The sequence below is a fragment of the Neodiprion pinetum genome, chromosome 6, assembly GCF_021155775.2.
Source record: "Neodiprion pinetum isolate iyNeoPine1 chromosome 6, iyNeoPine1.2, whole genome shotgun sequence".
NCBI lineage: Eukaryota > Metazoa > Arthropoda > Insecta > Hymenoptera > Diprionidae > Neodiprion > Neodiprion pinetum.
Genome location: NC_060237.1, coordinates 18119019 through 18136325, shown reverse-complemented (window position 1 = coordinate 18136325; position 17307 = coordinate 18119019). Strand labels below are relative to the sequence as shown.

General features: G+C 37.0%; 3 protein-coding genes across 5 annotated transcripts in view; 2 read left to right on the top strand and 1 right to left on the bottom strand.

Moving 5' to 3' along the window:
* The window catches only part of LOC124222162 (fasciculation and elongation protein zeta-2-like), a 128087-nt gene extending 119457 nt beyond the window's left edge, over positions 1-8630 (bottom strand). Inside the window, exons 1-2 of the mRNA XM_069137450.1 lie at positions 8496-8630; positions 8299-8428 (exon numbers count right to left, since the gene is read on the bottom strand). The gene's annotated coding sequence lies outside the window, so the exon portion shown is untranslated. The remainder of the gene's footprint in view (positions 1-8298; positions 8429-8495) is intronic.
* The window catches only part of LOC124221122 (rRNA 2'-O-methyltransferase fibrillarin-like), a 292337-nt gene that overhangs the window by 34243 nt on the left and 240787 nt on the right, over positions 1-17307 (top strand). The window lies entirely within an intron of this gene.
* LOC124222127 (odorant receptor Or2-like) lies at positions 1328-7694 on the top strand. Of its 3 annotated transcripts, none has more exons than XM_046632763.2 (6): positions 1328-1455; positions 1976-2382; positions 4258-4357; positions 5538-5639; positions 5742-5900; positions 7307-7690. In XM_046632763.2, the coding sequence occupies exons 1-6, from the start codon at positions 1444-1446 to the stop codon at positions 7370-7372; spliced, it is 846 nt and encodes a 281-aa protein (XP_046488719.1). In that variant the 5' UTR covers positions 1328-1443; the 3' UTR covers positions 7373-7690. The 3 variants fall into 3 exon arrangements, with proteins under 3 accessions (XP_046488719.1, XP_046488718.1, XP_046488717.1); XM_046632762.2 differs by having other exon boundaries at positions 1341-1737; positions 5538-5630; positions 7307-7694; XM_046632761.2 differs by having other exon boundaries at positions 1341-1737; positions 7307-7692.

The following is a 17307-nucleotide window of genomic DNA, read 5'->3' as shown; positions in this document are numbered from 1 at the left end:
GCAAGTAGTGTAGGAATGGATGTTCTGCTAGGAACTGTGAAAATAAAATCGCAATCGTTCGATCTACCTGAAGCTAGAAAAATTGACAGGGTCGGTATTATGCGAGTTACATCAATCGTATTTTGTTTTCATTGTAGTACCATAGAATAATCTGCTTCAGGGCATTTGTAATTAAGGGACCATCTCGGTGTAAAATTTTTTGAAAATATTTTTTTCTGCGCCATTTGTAGTATAAAAATTTTCATATGTTCATTCATTCCACTCAAATTTTATTACATTTGATTCCACATCGTCGTTTTTCAAAATGGTGAAAGATCTTAAACCAAAAGTTTTCAAGCTACCTGGTTCAAACTTTGCCACATCATTCTTCACACTATTCCTTCGCGTCATATTGAAACTTTTTTTTCATTTAGAAATATCATACTTTTACGAAAGAAAAACTGTCATAAAAAGAGGCTCAATTTGACACTCAATTTTTAAATGGTCGCCATTTCGTTAATTTCAAACGAAAAAAAGATCCTCCTTACGCCTCTACAGTTTTTTATACTGATTATCAATCTTTTTTGGACTTTTTTTAGTCATAATTTAGAGGAGTAAAATCGTTCCCCTTCAGACGCTATTTTTTTAGGCATCATGTTGCACGGCCGAAAACATGATAAGAAAAGAAAAAGTAAAACATTCAAAAAGAATTCATGTACAATGTAAGTCGTTTGAATAAACGAAAAAAATCTGACCGATTATCGAATTTCATTCATTATGAAAAAAAAAAAAAAAAATGAAAATCAGCAACTTACATATCCGTTACGCTTAAATGGTCTGTTTACGCATCTTTCCAGGACGTAATTAAAACATTTATGCGTCCTTTCAAAACGTTAAAAAAACGTCGTTTTCATATCGCGCGATTCACAACAGCGAAATATTCTAACGGGCTATGGATGTCGTTTTAGCATACAAATGTAACCCGAAATAATCCTCCATTCATTTGAACGTGACGTTACTCAGATCTCACTTTGACGTCTCCGTTTGTCCAATTATACGGAACTCGGCGTCTATTTGTAGCAAGCTGTGGTAGTTAAGTTTAAATAATTTGATGCGATATCTCAAACATTCAAGCTAGTTGTTGTACTGTAGTGTTGCCAGAGTTAATTATTTCTGAAACTTTACTGTTCGCTGATCGTCCTTACCCGCGTGAACTTTTCACTGGTACGTTCATGTAGCGATTAAATTTCAACGTCCGATGAAATGCGAAGTGTGAAGACAAGGACATACAACGGAAATCGATTTATCATCGCAATCGTTGGATACAATATGCTTGTCATCAGTTCGAGTGAGAACTCGGATATGGTGCAAGTTTTGTTCAGTTGGACGGAGACTTGGCAAAGATCATCTTTTCTCCAAGTGGCCGGTGTCTAACTGCGCAAGAGGAGACTACGTGATTCAACTATGTTTGGAAAAGTAAAGCTTGAAACAGCAGTAAGATTCACTACGATGTGCACCCGACTAAGTGCTTGTTTGGCACCTTCAACCAGTGCCTCAAGTTTGGAAATAATTCGACACAAAGTCTACTGGTGGATTGCCCTCTGCATTTCATTATCATTCAGTTTACCAATAATGTACGATCTTCATTTGAATCGCGATGACGTGAATAACATCATGTTGAACATGGCCGAATTGTGTCCGATTTGTACGACGACCGTAAAATTGTTCCTATGCAAATACAACGAACAAAAACTACAGGTTCGTGAAAATTGTATACATATAAGCTGCGGGGATTCCACGTGTATAGTAAACTCCTCTGTTCGTCAGAGTCTAAAAAGTCGTCCATGCCAATCTAATTGCACTTCTACAATTATACCTGTATACAAGTCCGAACTGATTGTCATGATTTCAACATGATTTCGGGCTAGTTATTTTTGATCTTTGTCAATATGAGTCGTACATTCAGATACGTATATAATTTTCCCATTTCATACAGGCGTGTGTTGCGGAATTGGAACACTTTGTGGCAACAGCGAGTCGGCGGGAACGGCAACTCCTGCAGCATTACGTAGACAGGTGTATTTCGGTTCATTACTTCATGTTGTTCTGCATCGTATCTACAATATTTGGCTTCAGCAGTGTGCCTATATTTCTTCCCCAGCCATACCCAACGCACGCGACATATCCTTTCAAAGTCGAAACAGATTTGATGAAAAACATGATACGCGCTTTTCAAATATTAGCTATTGTCCAGACTGCGCTTTTCGTATCAATAGATGCTCAATTTTCAACTCTCATCTGGTTCACCGGTGCTCGTTTCGAACTTTTATCGGAGGAACTGCGGAAGGTTTCCAATGTAGCACAAATTCGCGCATGTGTCAGGAAACATCAAAATGTGTTACGGTGAGTCATGTAGGTTACTGTTTGTTTTTGCATTTCGATCAGGTTTGGTGCTATGTCAAAAAAAGGAAATGAATCCATAAGCCAAAAAGTATTTCTGACGGTCGTTTATTGAGAGTTCAGAGGCAGTTTTAACGATATCACCAAGAAAAATACATGCCCGTGTATATTTGATGGTATTTGAAAACATAATTTTTTCTTTTAATCAGTCTCGCATATGAGTCATTCCACGTTAAACCAGTTTTAATTTACCTAAATTTTTAAAAATATTTTCTACTAAGAAAAAAGGATACGCCTTTGATAAAAAAAATTTCTTATCTAAGCTTTTGATTTTAGAATATAATTACAAATTTCAAATTTCAAATTTGGCATACATGTTTTTGTTCTAGTGGTTGTACCGTCAAAAGTAATGAAAATAACTAAACAAACAAATAAGTATAGGAAAATGGCGTGAGATACTCTTCAAACTGATGTAATGAAATGTTTTTCTTGCAATTATTTGGCTGTGAGTTTGGTTAGTCGAATTTTTTGACCTTACTTTTCGCCAACGTCTGCCAATTTTAAAATTTTAAAAAAAATTTAGCTGTATTCGTTTACTGATTGTAAAATAACCCACCAATTTTTTAAATGGCTTTCTCTCTCTCTTTTCAAACGTTATGAAAACGTTGGTGTTCGCCGTGCTCGCTCACACGCTGTAGCACAAGCACCAACTGTAAACCGCACCGGCGAATCACGTTAGAGTGAGTCGAATAGCATGCGTTTCTCCCTTCTTGTTACACATTCTCGTTGCATTCGCAAAATTAGTCCTACCAAATGCCACATACCTAAGAAAGTTCAGAGGCTACACATCAATTTGTAACATATTCTACTGTATTGGCATTTTGCGGGAAAAATGAGATTTTCGAGAAAAGGGATACTTCTTTTCCAAATTTCAGATTTGCGGAAAAAATTGCCACTTTTATTCCCCCAAATGAGGGAAAACAGTTACGAGCGAAAAATATGCCATTCTCGTCGGACTTTTCAGGTTAAAAAGATTAACTTTATGGTTGAGTCGGAAATAAACAAAGTTTGAGCAAAATATTCAGGACGATATTGAATATTCCGGATTCTACGATGACAAATCGACGCACTGCCGACATTTGAACAAAATAAGATTTTTGTGAATATTTCTTCGCATTCAAAAGAAAAATTTGTATTTTCGACATGTAAAAATACCAGATGAAGTATGAAGTATAACTTTCAATACTTGTTGAACGATAATTTGAAAAAGAATCCTACACAATGACGCGTGTCATCGAAAGGCAAGAAGATTGAATTTTTTCAAAGAAATTCCGTCGTAGGTCCGTTCTGAAGATCGGTAAGTTAATGAATAATTAGTAAATGAATACAATCGTATTTATCTAGAATTTTGAGATAGGCAGTTGATGGCAAAAATAAAGGTCAAATTCATACAATGAAATTCATAGCCAAATGGTTGAAATAAAAAATTGTGTCACGTTAGTTTGAAGCGTATGCCACTCCTTTTTGAATACGTCTTTGTTCTGTTACCTTAATTACTTTTGGAGATTTAGTCACTAGAACAAGAGCGTATGAGCCAAATTTTAAATTTCACTCTAAAATCGAAAATATTAATTCCAAATTTTTTTCGTCATTCATGTATCTCGGTTTTTGGTATTAGAATGCATAAAAAAAATTTAAATCAAAACAAAATAACGAGGCGAACGAGACTAACGAGTCCTACATGACATCGCACTTGAGTTTGAATATAGCTATACGAATAGACTAATGGACGAAAATATTCATACGACTTGAAATGATATTATTGGAAAAAATATCAGTCAAATACTGTGACAAATAAGCGATTTCGATGTTTTTCAGATTCGCAGAAGATGTAAATTTACTCACACGTTTTGTTGTCAGCGGTGTTGGAATCAGTACGGCCATAGGGACAATTTGTGGTGGCATACAGTTGCTTCAGGTAATTTTTCCCGGCAGCTCTGAACTCTGCTAGCATCGCATCATACGGGATTGGTATACACGCGGTATAATTTCGCACGGATCATAGTATGAAATTCGAATAGAAAAAATAACCCAAGTAATAACACACGGCGGACTCATATTTTACTTATTGCCAGCAGAAAATGAAGTCAACTACAGACCGAACTCTCAATACTCACTGTCTCAATAAAAAGTTTTGCTTCACCGGTTTTTTTTTTTTTTGCACCAATTGTTTCTCTTACTACTCAAAGGATTAACCGTGAGTTCGGACTTCGTATATCTACTTCTCAATAGTTCCATTAGCCGCAACTTTTTTTCATTCGTATTCCGAAGCATAAGACCGATCGGCACTATTAAGAGGTAAGTACAAAAATGTTGCCGGCGAGTGCGGAGGTTATACGTATGCGGAAATTGATTCTGAGACAGCTAAATTTTCTCCATTGCCAACGTAACTGGCTAGGGAGAAAAATTAGCTGTTTCAGAATCAATGTCCCCGTGTGTACATAGCGGGGAACACAAATTGGTAGAAAAATCCTCTCCTTTCATCCCTATCCAGATCTATTGAAAGGTCAAACTGTAATCAGAGACTGATAAAAATCGCATATTTGAATCCAACAGTTAACGAGACGTTCACGAATGTCCACACGGTTGCTAATTATCAGTCAACAGTGTATGTTGACTGTGTGATAACTTGACTGTTGTTAACTTATGCACTGTTGATTGTAAATTAACTTGTAGTCATCAAAAAATATTCAAGAACAAATGTGAAATTTTCGTAATTGAATCGATGATTAACAGAGTTAGTTTTTCCGTTACCTTTTTGTTTTGACTTTGTCTCGATCTTGACGTTTCCGACAGCATTCGAAGACATGAGCTTGACGAAGCTTCTATCTTAGGCTTATTATAATTTAGATACCAGCTTGTTGATTTTTTTTTGATCATGAGTTAAATTGTTCATCTGTTGACATTATGATGGCTTCAATTTGTTAGGTTACAGATGTCATCTCGACAAATGTTCTACTCGGAAGAGGGATGAGAAAATTTATGAGAATATTAATAGACGGCAACGATGAGTGGGAAGAGTTCGATATTTCCTAAAAAAATATATTATTTTATAATCTCTTCACTTGTTGAGAATAACTTACAATTTCTACTGGCAGGATGTAACAGCGATGGTCAAGGCACGATTCGTTAGTTTCGTAATGGTTGGTGCTCTGGAACTCTTCACGTACGCTTGGCCAGCTGAACATTTGGTAAAAATTGTCAGTGCAGATGAGTTTTGAACGTTAAAATGTTGAGGCATTAAATTCCAATGATACATCTGTAAACGGTAATCTTGAGTGAAAATGTTTCACATACGGCAGAGTGAAGACGTCGGCTACTCCGCATACAGTGCAAGATGGACAGGCCAAAAGCCCGAAATGACGAATCTCCTCTTTATCGTCATGCAGAGAGCCCGGAAACCAGCATCGATTTCTGTCAGTGGATTTATTCCAATGCTATCTCTGGACTTTTATAAATCGGTAAGGAGTTTATAAATACTTTTGCACAACTGTCAGTGCAGAACAAGATATTTCAAGAGCGCTGAATCAAGAGAGACCTAAAAGTTCAGGAGTCTTTCTTACAATCAGTGCTAGAAATTCAATGTCAGAATTATGGTTCATCAAGGAAGTGGAAACAAATTACATTAATCAATACACTTTGTATCTTGGACAAGTGATCAAAATGTATAATACTTACAGTTCGATACGCTGAAGCGCCATTAGTAGCTTGCTTTTCAGACTATTACAATGGTCCACTCTTATGCTAATGCCCGTTGCGAGAGTTGGTTAGAACGTATCGTGCGAAGTAAGAGTAGCGCGCTATGTTTCGTAGGTTATATTGGAAATTATTTAGTGATAATACAAAACTAATGCGGAGTAATAGTCTGTAATGTCTGTAGGTAGATTTCCATAATAATAACTCACGACGAAATGATATTTTATCCGATTACGAAGGTTTAAGTGGCCATAAGTTATTCTGAGTTCATGTGATACCTTTGTCGTGAGAATGCCGAGTACTCCTTCGGCATCTGGTGACTAGCTGCGGTACTAGTAATACATTACTCGTAGTTGTAAACCCTAGTTTGCGACGGCGGGATAAGGGTGGTATTCGAAGGAATTGAAGTGTTCTGACTACCGTGTTGTGACATTGCAGCGCGCTTTTCTCTACGCGTTTTACGGCGCGCTACTCTCTGTAAACGACGGAATGGTATAAGCAACAGTATTAGTGTAAATACTTAGAAACAAAAAATTGAACGCTCCGTCCCATCATGGCGACTAATTTCATTTTATCACTGACACGAATATTAATCAACGTAGCTTGATGTCAGTCGAAGTTGATAATCAGGTGATTTTCGGGTATCGTTGCAATTTTACTACAATTAAAGATCGATAATATCTTAAAATCTGACTGAAAAATGGTACCTCTTTTTTTGTTTGTCAACAAATGAACAAAAAACAAATTTCATTCTAACTTGACGCTTTCATAGATATAACTATTCCAATGGGATAAATTTCATTGAAAATGTTGGTTCCGACAATTAATCGCGCTTCAGAGTGGAGGCCTTTGCGCTATCGGAAGGGGAAGAGGCGTACATACAATAGCTCTTAGGCTTATAACGAGCGAGTACGTAGGTCAGATTTAGTCAAGGTCAGGTTAGCTAATCCCAACCTAATTAGGCCCAAACCAGGTATGCTTTAGCAGAGTGTGCCTAACTTGCATGTGTAGATTAAGACGATTTTAAAGATACTGTAACACGGCAGGCAATAAGTGGATCATATAGTAATTTTGGCGGGGGTTGTATGGTTTTAGCAATTTACATTAATATATGCACTTTTCTTAGTATAGACGTTTACTACTTATATCGATTTTATTATTCTGCTTTCAGTTCTTGTCAACATCGTTTTCCTATTTCACCACGCTACGAGCGACGACTATGGCGAACACATCTTAATACATAAGCGGAGTCATCAGATCCAATAGTTTGCGGTGACATAATTGTGCCGTAGTTTGTAATTTGAAAAATATAATATGTATCCTGTGCTACACTTTCACAGAATGAAATCGAATAAGAAATCAGCTCACAAGACAACTTAGAGAGTGTCAGAGGCTTGGGACTATAGTACTATGTAATATGATTAAGAAGTTGCCAGTATTGGTAGACGGAACATATGTAACGGAGTGGCCCACAAGTCGTAAGATCAGTGTATATTATTATACGGATAATCAACCATAAATAAACATATTAGTGACTACATATTTGCCTCTGTTTGATACACGCAACAGAGAAAGTACTGTATCATCTACCACCTTTACATATAAATTAAAATTTTTGTGAATCGAGGATTTCTTTATTCCGAGGAATCAACACTATCGTTGAGCTACTCTGGAAGTTGCCCTCAAAGCCCTTATAGGTGTATTTGTATTTCTGTCATCAGTTTCTGTCTGAGTTGGCCTGAAGCAGAACCGTATCAATCACATGATTCCGATCTAAGAAATGCCTTTATCTCAACGCGTTATATTAGGTAAAAAATGGTATATCATTACGAAAGTCACAAAGTAATACAATGTACTTATGATATGGCTTGTTCCACGGTATTCTCTGTTTTTATAGAAATCAGTTTATTCAGTGCCCTCAGTCGTTTATCCGTTATAGAAAGAGCTAGATGTATAAAATATGGCAGGCTTGCCTGAGTCGTCTCATAATACATCGTGACGAAAACATTCCGTACGCTATCGAGAAGGCAATACTCGAAGGCGTCCAGGGGTACAAACGGGCCGATTGATATGTGCCGGAAAACTCGACTTGCCGGCACAAAACATCACTTTATCTCTGCCATCGAATTCATTGGGCACCAGGTGGAGTATGAATTTACTTACATAGCCCCGAACTAATCTAGGAAATTTTTTGGCCATCTAGCTCCGAGTTCACGAGGGTCGTTTGTTCGAGACTGGTGCACGGCTATCGAACGAGCTGTTCGTGACAGCTCAAGGGATGTGCAAAGGAGGACTAAAAAAAGAACGACTAAATTGCAATACAGTACGATATATGCTGCGAATTCTTGAGCGTTTATTACCTTGTTTTTAAATGGATCACCGAAACTCCACAGTTTTGTCACAGGTTTTAATTGTTCGATTTGTAACTAGCACGCTTCGCACACACTCACTTGATTTCTGATGGCACTTGACTTTTCGAGTACTCGAACTTTCGCACTTCGCTTATAAGTGTTATGATCTGACTGACGAACGTCGCCGGTCAGATGTGGCTCCCCTTGTCAGTCCCCCTCTTTCCGGGGTAAGCGGACTTGAATATACTCAAAATTGCGACTTCGCGTCACAACATGGAAACAGTCAATATGCGTGGATACTAACTCAATGTCAGTCAAGGTAGTTGAGGTCTCTCTATCATGTTGATAGTTCTACGGCAAGCTTTGTATGAAGCATCTGGTTAGTTTTTCAATACATTTGTCAATATCTTTGAATTCGATTACTTCGGGTCGTTCCAACTATCACTATGTGTGATTGAAACAACTCCCTTTACGCAACACTTTAATTTAAATACACATTTATTATCAAATAAAAAGGTCTTTCGATCAATTCTCAGCGTTTAGTTCTAACAAGGTCTTATTCGATCGAAAAATTGTTTAATTGTAGTTTCAGTAACAATACTCGAGTTCGGCGTTTCTGAATCTAAGTTGTAACTTAGAAATTTAATAATTGCCCAACCGATGATATCTGAGATGGGTAGTGGTTATGGGAGTTTAGCAACAAACGATGTAATGATATGTAACGTGATGGCAGGTTGATTTTGAGTACGATATTCAACAGTTTTCGCGAGTCATTTTCTGATAAGTTTTCGGGAAATGCCGTGACTTCTCCGCAAAACCACGCTCCTAGCAAATAATTCGAAAGAACTTTTGAGCCATATACTTAACAAATTGCAAGTATAAAATCAACGGTAAAGTATTATTTGTCGCAAAATTTGAAGTTATTCTGCACCTAGGCAGTTTTAAAATATTAAAGAAGTTTGCTCGCTGTTCTTCGAAAATAATGCATTTCTTAAGAGACAATTGCGTAATCTCGTAATGGTACAAATTATAACTGAAAGAATAAATCGGAAATATTCTATATTGCATACAGCTGAACGTGTTTAATACTCCATATGTTTCGACATAAAATTATCAAATAGATGTCAAAGATAATATCGGGATGACATCGACACGACAATTTTACAGCGTCACCCCTTAAAATACATAAGTCAAATAGATTCCGGATGCTTTTGTACATTAAACCACAGTTACATGGTTGGGGTAAAAAAATCTAGGTAGTCTGATCGTATTATAGCATATCCTCAAGATTATTTATCGCAATTCGCATCATCGTGATCGTTGTCCGGTATTCAGTTCAGTAGAAAGGTCCATACGTTGAATCAAAAACAGCAGTAAGGCGGCAAAACGAATCCCTAATTATGTACTTGATGGTCGAAGGGAGATGGTACCTTCGGTCAATAAATTACCGACTGTAACAATGTAGGTAAGTTATCGTTCGTTGATAAAGTCTACATTCTCACGGGCGATTCACATGAATAATTCAAGCTCCTACATAAAAACGTGCGCTATTAAAATATAAAGTGAGGAATTCAGTTGACGAATTTAAAACTAATGGATTAAATCGGTAACCTATCTTTATCTCCAACTCATTTCCAGTCTTTTGCGGTAAAGTACCGACCGCCATCCGTAGGTGAACTCGTCACTCAAGTCAGTGCTAGTCACCGGTTTCACCCGCTATATGATCGACAATTTATTTGAAAAATATTTCATTTCAGATGCTTGTTCACGGTCGGAAATGGTCATTAAATATGAAGTAAATCGAGTGTTTCGAAAAAATGTTGACCTTCAATTCACGTATGAAAATATAAAGTGTTACACGCTGTAGTTCTCACCAGTCGCCACGTAAACGCAGCGCAATTATCTTACCGCGAAGTACATCAGTAATTATGCATTTTCATTGCTGTAATGGAACCAAGTGTTCGAGCCAGCCGACCCTCGGCATGACGATAACTCAGCGACAGTAAACCGCTGAGTCGTGAGGATAATCTTTTTGTCGCTCGGACAAGAGAGTTCACTGTCAGTAAATGCTCTATTGCTATAAAAATTTCGACACGTTGTCTCAGAGGTAATTTAAGACGAGACGTATGTCTATGATTCTGTCACATTGCTCTAACAACTTCGAAAATTTGCGAACCAATGATAAAACGTTTACCTGAATGCCTCCATGTAAGCTTGATCTTTCATTATTTTACTTTGTAGGAAAACATCCTCGCCACAAACGATATTTTAAAATAAATGGATGACTATGTTGAAGGCGGGAGGCCTATTTGGCCGATCAGAGTCACCTAGCGAACCCTCGTCAACTAAAATTCCCTCGCGGTCCCCACCCTTTTGAATCAATGTGAACGAAATTCAAATTAAAACGGATCGACGAATATTCTTGAAGACTCAAAATTAAACCAAAATTATTACTAACTTCAAAATGACTTACTTTTGATTCATTTTAATGGTGAATATGGAAAAATTTAATCACCGATTCATTTCAATCACAAGCATCGTATTTCCATGACATGTGTCAGGCAAATACCCTGTAATGATTCAAATATAACCGCGCGATGAACACGGCACGAGTGGATTAGGTTAGACCCAGGGAGTGGGGAACCTGGTCACAAATTTGAAATTGGGGGGCTTGGTCCACGTCTCTCCAGGAGGAGGGAGGTGCGGAGGTGTTCCTCTCTGAAATAGTCGACTAACTGAGAATAAAGGAAATCTAATCTACGAGGACATACCTGTTAAATTGAAAATTAAAACGCTCGAAAAGCCAAGCAAATTTAAAAAGAGACGATAAAACGAGGAACATTAAAAGTGCAATAAACAAATATAGCGCCTCGACGAAAAACCGTTATTGACAATACTTTATAATTTCAACGATATCCACCCATTTTAACAAAATACACTGTTTTTAACCATATACACTGATTTTAACAATATACACCGTTTTAACTATATACACCTGGAATGAATGAATGGATGAATGAATGAATTTTAAACATAATGACGGCTCATGTGTAGTCATTTTTATAAATGAAATAAAATTTTCACTCTACTCCTCATACTTTGTAAAAGATTTTTAATATAGATTTCGCCTCATTGTTAATTTTCAAATAATCCCACAACCCTTACTCAATTGAACGGTTTTCTGCTTGGAGTAATATATTTTTTACTACACGTCGGTGGAACGATGTATTACTGCCCTATTCGGATAGAAAATATCGAACTTTCTGTTACAGAAAGTACATACCACTTTTTTTTTTTTATGGGCCGGTGTAATGAAAGCAATTTGATACATTGCGGTCTGTGTTTAGGATTGTATATGACATGTCTGTACTTCGGATTTTTGAGACCTTTGAACTGCAGAATAAAAGAGTATTTGAACACAATTGAAAATTGTCTTCAATTGTGACCATGGCTCTCTGAACTATAACTCCGATGAGTCAGTGAAGTTATGGGTCCTTGGTGACCTGATTCTGAGCGGAGGTGTCATCGGCTGTCGCATCCCGATAGTTTCCGAAATACCTAACCTAAACCGAATAGACAAACTGTATACATTTTCAAACATTATGTCGTGAGTTTCTGTACATGTGGTACAGTCTGTTCGCTTAACGAACTGCAAAAGGCAACCCGAATCACTATGCGTCATATTTAGGTTGAGCACCGCACTGACAAAGTAAATCTCCGATGGGAGGACGGGTTAAACGAATTTTGTTAACATTTGTATAATTTTGAGCTTTGCACGCAGAATGTCGACGACGGTGGGTCGTATGGCTTGTCAGGTAGCGGCAAGTAACTTGGATGTCGTGGTGTTTGGAGGACTCGCGTTCACTTATGTGAGAGTAAATTGTCATGGTTGAAAATTTATATGGTAACAAAAGTTGCGTGTCTGTTAATTGTATAACCCGATCAAATGTTTCTTTGTATTTCATGGCAATACAGAAGCGGAAGTCCCTTGAATTATTCGACTTGGCCTCGTTGACTATCCTCATGTTTTTCGCCTTGGTTCAGCTGTTCTTGTACCCTTGGCCCGCAGATTACTTAACCGAATCGGTAATTAACTTCAGTTTCTCTCGTTCAATTATTTTTAGTAAGGCTTGGCGAAATTTGAGTTTTGTAATGCTCGTAAGATTTGATATGATCGCTATCGTACGTCAGCGATCCTCATTGAGATGATTTATAAACATGAACCAAAGCTGGCTCCCGTTAGTGTCACAAACGAAGGTGGTATACAGGGCTTGGGCCAGTGCTAGTCTTTTTACTAGTCTGGTACCGCAGGTATAGAACAGAGCTGGATCAGCGTCGACAGAAAATGCCTGAATACATTCAGGTAGGAAAATCGCCTGCGATGCACCAATCGTCATTATTTATAATGCAAAAGGCCACTCAGCCGTTGGCAGTCAAAGTGGACGGACTACTGCCGGTTTTAAATCTGGAAATGTTTGGAACTGTACGTTTTTGATGAACCTACAATGTGCTCACTCCTTCACAAACACGCTCAATCTCTTAATAATGATTTTTCTAGGCAATGTCAACCAGTTTCTCGTACATCGCAACGCTACTAACTATTTTCGGCGACTGAACAAGGAAGCGGAGAATTCGCAGAGTCACAACGAGTTTGTTTCACCAAGAAATTTATTCCACTATTATACCTGTATGTGGGCCAGTTCGTTAAGTCCTCCTCAACAATCGGGTATTAAACATTTGATTCGTCTGCCATTTCCACATCGTGTTCTAGGTGATTAGAGGATAAAAGCGTAAGGTATGATGCAAATAGCGGACTTATCCAATTTTCCATACTGGTTTGTACGGTAAGAATTCATGAACTGGCCTGTATATTGTAATCATCTTTATCATTGACACATAATAAGTAATCGTGTCAATTATAAGATATCGGATCCAACTTAGGTGTATGCGATGGTCGCAGTTGAAAATTTTTAGCTGTAAAATAAACGAATTATCAAAACACCAATAAACAGTATTGAATTAAGCCCAAGACTTTCATATTTAACACATTGTGGTATACCGAGAGCTTTTCTTGAAGTAACCTGCTAGCAACGCGCGCAATTCAACTTGCTTTATTTTGATTGGCTGACATTCATGCATGCGGCATGGAGTAAACTTGCACCGATAAGAACAAATTCTCTACAATCGAACGGTTTACAAGTGGCAATTCGATAGAGATTATGTATATAACTATCGTCAGACGGGTATGACGAGGACATGTTCACTGCAACCTGCGTGGGTCGAATATCATGCCATCAATGTTTGCTCAAATTTTATCACATGGTGCAGAATGTTCAACTGATAAATTGCAGCAATATTATAAATCGGCGAAAGGTTATACTTTAACTTTGGAATTGGAGCTAATCGTAAATGAAGACTCGTGTGAATCGACTTGGAGTTCAGTTATTTTGAGGCTTGTCGTAACATAATCTCTGTCAGCGTCATATTAAGTTGATGCTGTTTCTAAGTAGCCAAATTTGAATGAACACATCTCGCGTCACACACGTGGCGTGAAACACATATCGTAGTAACCTTAACCTTTTACCTATTAACGAGGAACTAGCGATAACCACTGACAATGAGCTGAAGATAATTGATGCATCGATTAATCGAGTCCAAAAAATTAATCGAGCGCGCCTCAATTGAAGAGGTAAAAATTAATCAATTAATCCATAATACTTCTTTGAAACCTTGTATTTAGGGCCGAAATTTTGTAAATGTCAGTCGGTACCTAGTATTGATAGAGATAAAGGCTTTTTGATAAATTCTAGTTATATTGAAAATATTTCAAAATTTCAGGTACAAATATTCATTTATCTTTCACTCATTATATGAAATAGGTACTTGGTAAGTAAGACTATAATAATTGATACCGTAATTATATAAATCGATGTTGCATTGCGTCGTTCATAGGAGTAAAAAAGACCGTATGTGAAGAACAGAAATCGAACCGATCGATTAATCGAGTTCGAGGAATAATCGATTACACTCAATTTATCATGAAAAAATAATCGAATAATTTTGGTCATTCATAGCAGAGACACCTCACGACGCAACCGCGCTCCACCACGCATCGTTCGTACTGCTCACGTTTTTACGAAATTGGCTACGCATATGAACTATGTAGAGGGCAAGCAGGTGATTTCAAGAAAATCTCGTGGTATAAGACATTGACAAAGAGTATGAACGATCAGTTTAGTAAATGTATACGAATTATGTTATAATTTTGAACTCGTGTCCAATAGTTTTTACACTTGCTTGATAATATGTTGGGCGTATTTCAAACGCATATCCAAGTTGGTATAGTAAACGTAATATGTATACGTTGAAAAAACATTGCAAGACTCACGAGGCACTCACAAAAATATTCGATTCTACTGTGAATATGGCATATGCGGGTAGCGCGAAACTGTAACAATGGACATTAGATCTCGACTTGTAAACCTAAAATTGGCATAGTGACTGTGAAAATGCCGAGTTGATGTATCTTGTTAGAATTAAATCGTAAGAATTTTATATCTTACGTTGAAAGAATTACAGTGCATGTAAGTCTTCATATTGAAATCTGTAATGGATTCGAATAACAAAAATTGGTACAGAGCTTTGCAAAGAGCGAAATCATGTATTGTACGTTTCACAATCAGTCTGAACGCGACGCGATCTTTCTAAACCAATAAACGAAAAATGGAAGTACCCCCACCCACACCACACACGCGCACAAACACACACCTACACACCGGTGTTAAACTACTACATAATACTGCGCATATAGGTATATATTTACCCGCGCGCGGTATAGTTTAGTAGTAAACACAAGCGCGTGTTTGCTCGCACGCATGGCATCGGGTAGACGAATAAACAAACAGCTTTCAAATGATTTCACAGTTATTATTTTATCCATATTGCACTTATTAGACGTAAAATTATGAAAATAAAAAATCACATTCAATTTTTCTTAATACAGTACTTTCAATCGCTCAGTTTATTCACGCATGAGACAACAGCATTTTTTACGTTTTCTCTGCTAAGGATTTCCCAAATGAAACTCTAAGTATCGTATATTTTATACGACCTAGTGTGTTCGCGATAGAGAAAATTGCTGGAAAAATCTTTCATACACCTTTTTGTAAATAAAAAAGCAAAATATAACAAACCGAAATATGTAAAAAATTTCATTTACGTCCCTCCTTAAAATTTTAAATGTTGAAAATTATTCATCCCTTCTGATAATTAACGGTATTCGAAACAAATTGAATATAAACTGAGGAACTTGCAACAGGATTTATAATTTCGTATTTTACCCATTTTTAGAGGGGACTGAAACAGCCTCGAACAGAGCCCTGCTTTTGTATTTGGATTTACAATTTTTCGGGAACCTGAACTCCAAAATACACAATCCTGCAACGTAACTTTTTTGGTAAAACTCTAAATTATTCAATACATCTCATTCTCAGTATGAAACTGTAAGTCGTTGTAACGACGCTTACCTGGAACTCAGGTTCGAAGTCACCGACCAAATCGTCGAACATTTCCTTCAGACATATAAATAATTAAGACGACAATGTGTTTTTCGATATTTAAAAACCAATACTGCCTTCAACGTTCGATACTCGTACAATAATCGACAGAATTTGTTTTGGATTTGAGAAAGCCGGTATTTGATGTGACATTCCTAACCTCAAAAACTACACGTGTTACAGTAGGGGTATATGCTCTTAAATTACTTTCGCAATCCGTTAATACTTACACTTCTTTCATCAAAGTAGTTGCGACGAAATCTAGTTTGGCCAGCCACCACAAATATTTTCAAAAAATAATTGCCACTGTCCGTATCCGTTCGGAAGATAGGATTCACACAACTATCACCAACTACGCGCAACCACAACGATACAGAACGCGCGACCTCGATGTAAGGGCGATCTGGTCCTTCGGCTGAATTCGGAACAGCTCGGAAATATTCGGCCGTTTTTCGTAAATTTCTCGTGAGCTACAGTAGCAGAGAGTATAAAGTGTAACTCGTTTCGTTACGTTGCACTACATTCGATTCTATTATAGTATTTCGTTGAAAGACTCGCGCATAGCTTGGAATAAAATATTGAGTCTTAAGTAACTTTCGTTTTCTAATAATTCTTAATGCTCATTGCGAACAATTGGAAGTATGGCAGTGACAAATACGTTAAACGGATAACAATATACATAAGGAAAGGTTCAGAACGTTAAGGGGGTATTCTAGTGTAGTAATTTGAAAAAATCGATTTTTTTTTTTTTATATTTTCAAAGCTTAACCTTTCAAGAATGTGTCCTTAAAAGGACAAGTCAAAATTTCAATTATTTTCAGAGATATAGCTATTTTAGTGACACGTCTTCAATACTGGCTCGGCTGGAACGAATTTTACTCGAAACTTTAAACGCGTTTTTCTCAAAACTACATTTTTCAAAACGGTTGACATGATTTCTCAAGTTCTATTGAACCGATTTACTTGAAATTGGGGAGAATCTTCTCAATACATGTCTCTATCGCATGAACTATTATTATAACGAAATAATAATTTATACTATTTTTAAAAAATTCAGAAACGTCCAAAAAAGTCAAAAAAAACGTATTATTTTTTCGGACAGCCGTAATTTGGCAAAAAAAAATTTTTTTTCGACTCTTTTTTAGTTAGTACGATAGCTGCATTTATGTAGATTAATAATCTTTTTTTTTTTTTTTCTGATTTTGAAAATGCTTGCAATCGTGACAACATTGGCGCGCCATTTTTTTTTGTACCCCCCACTTCAA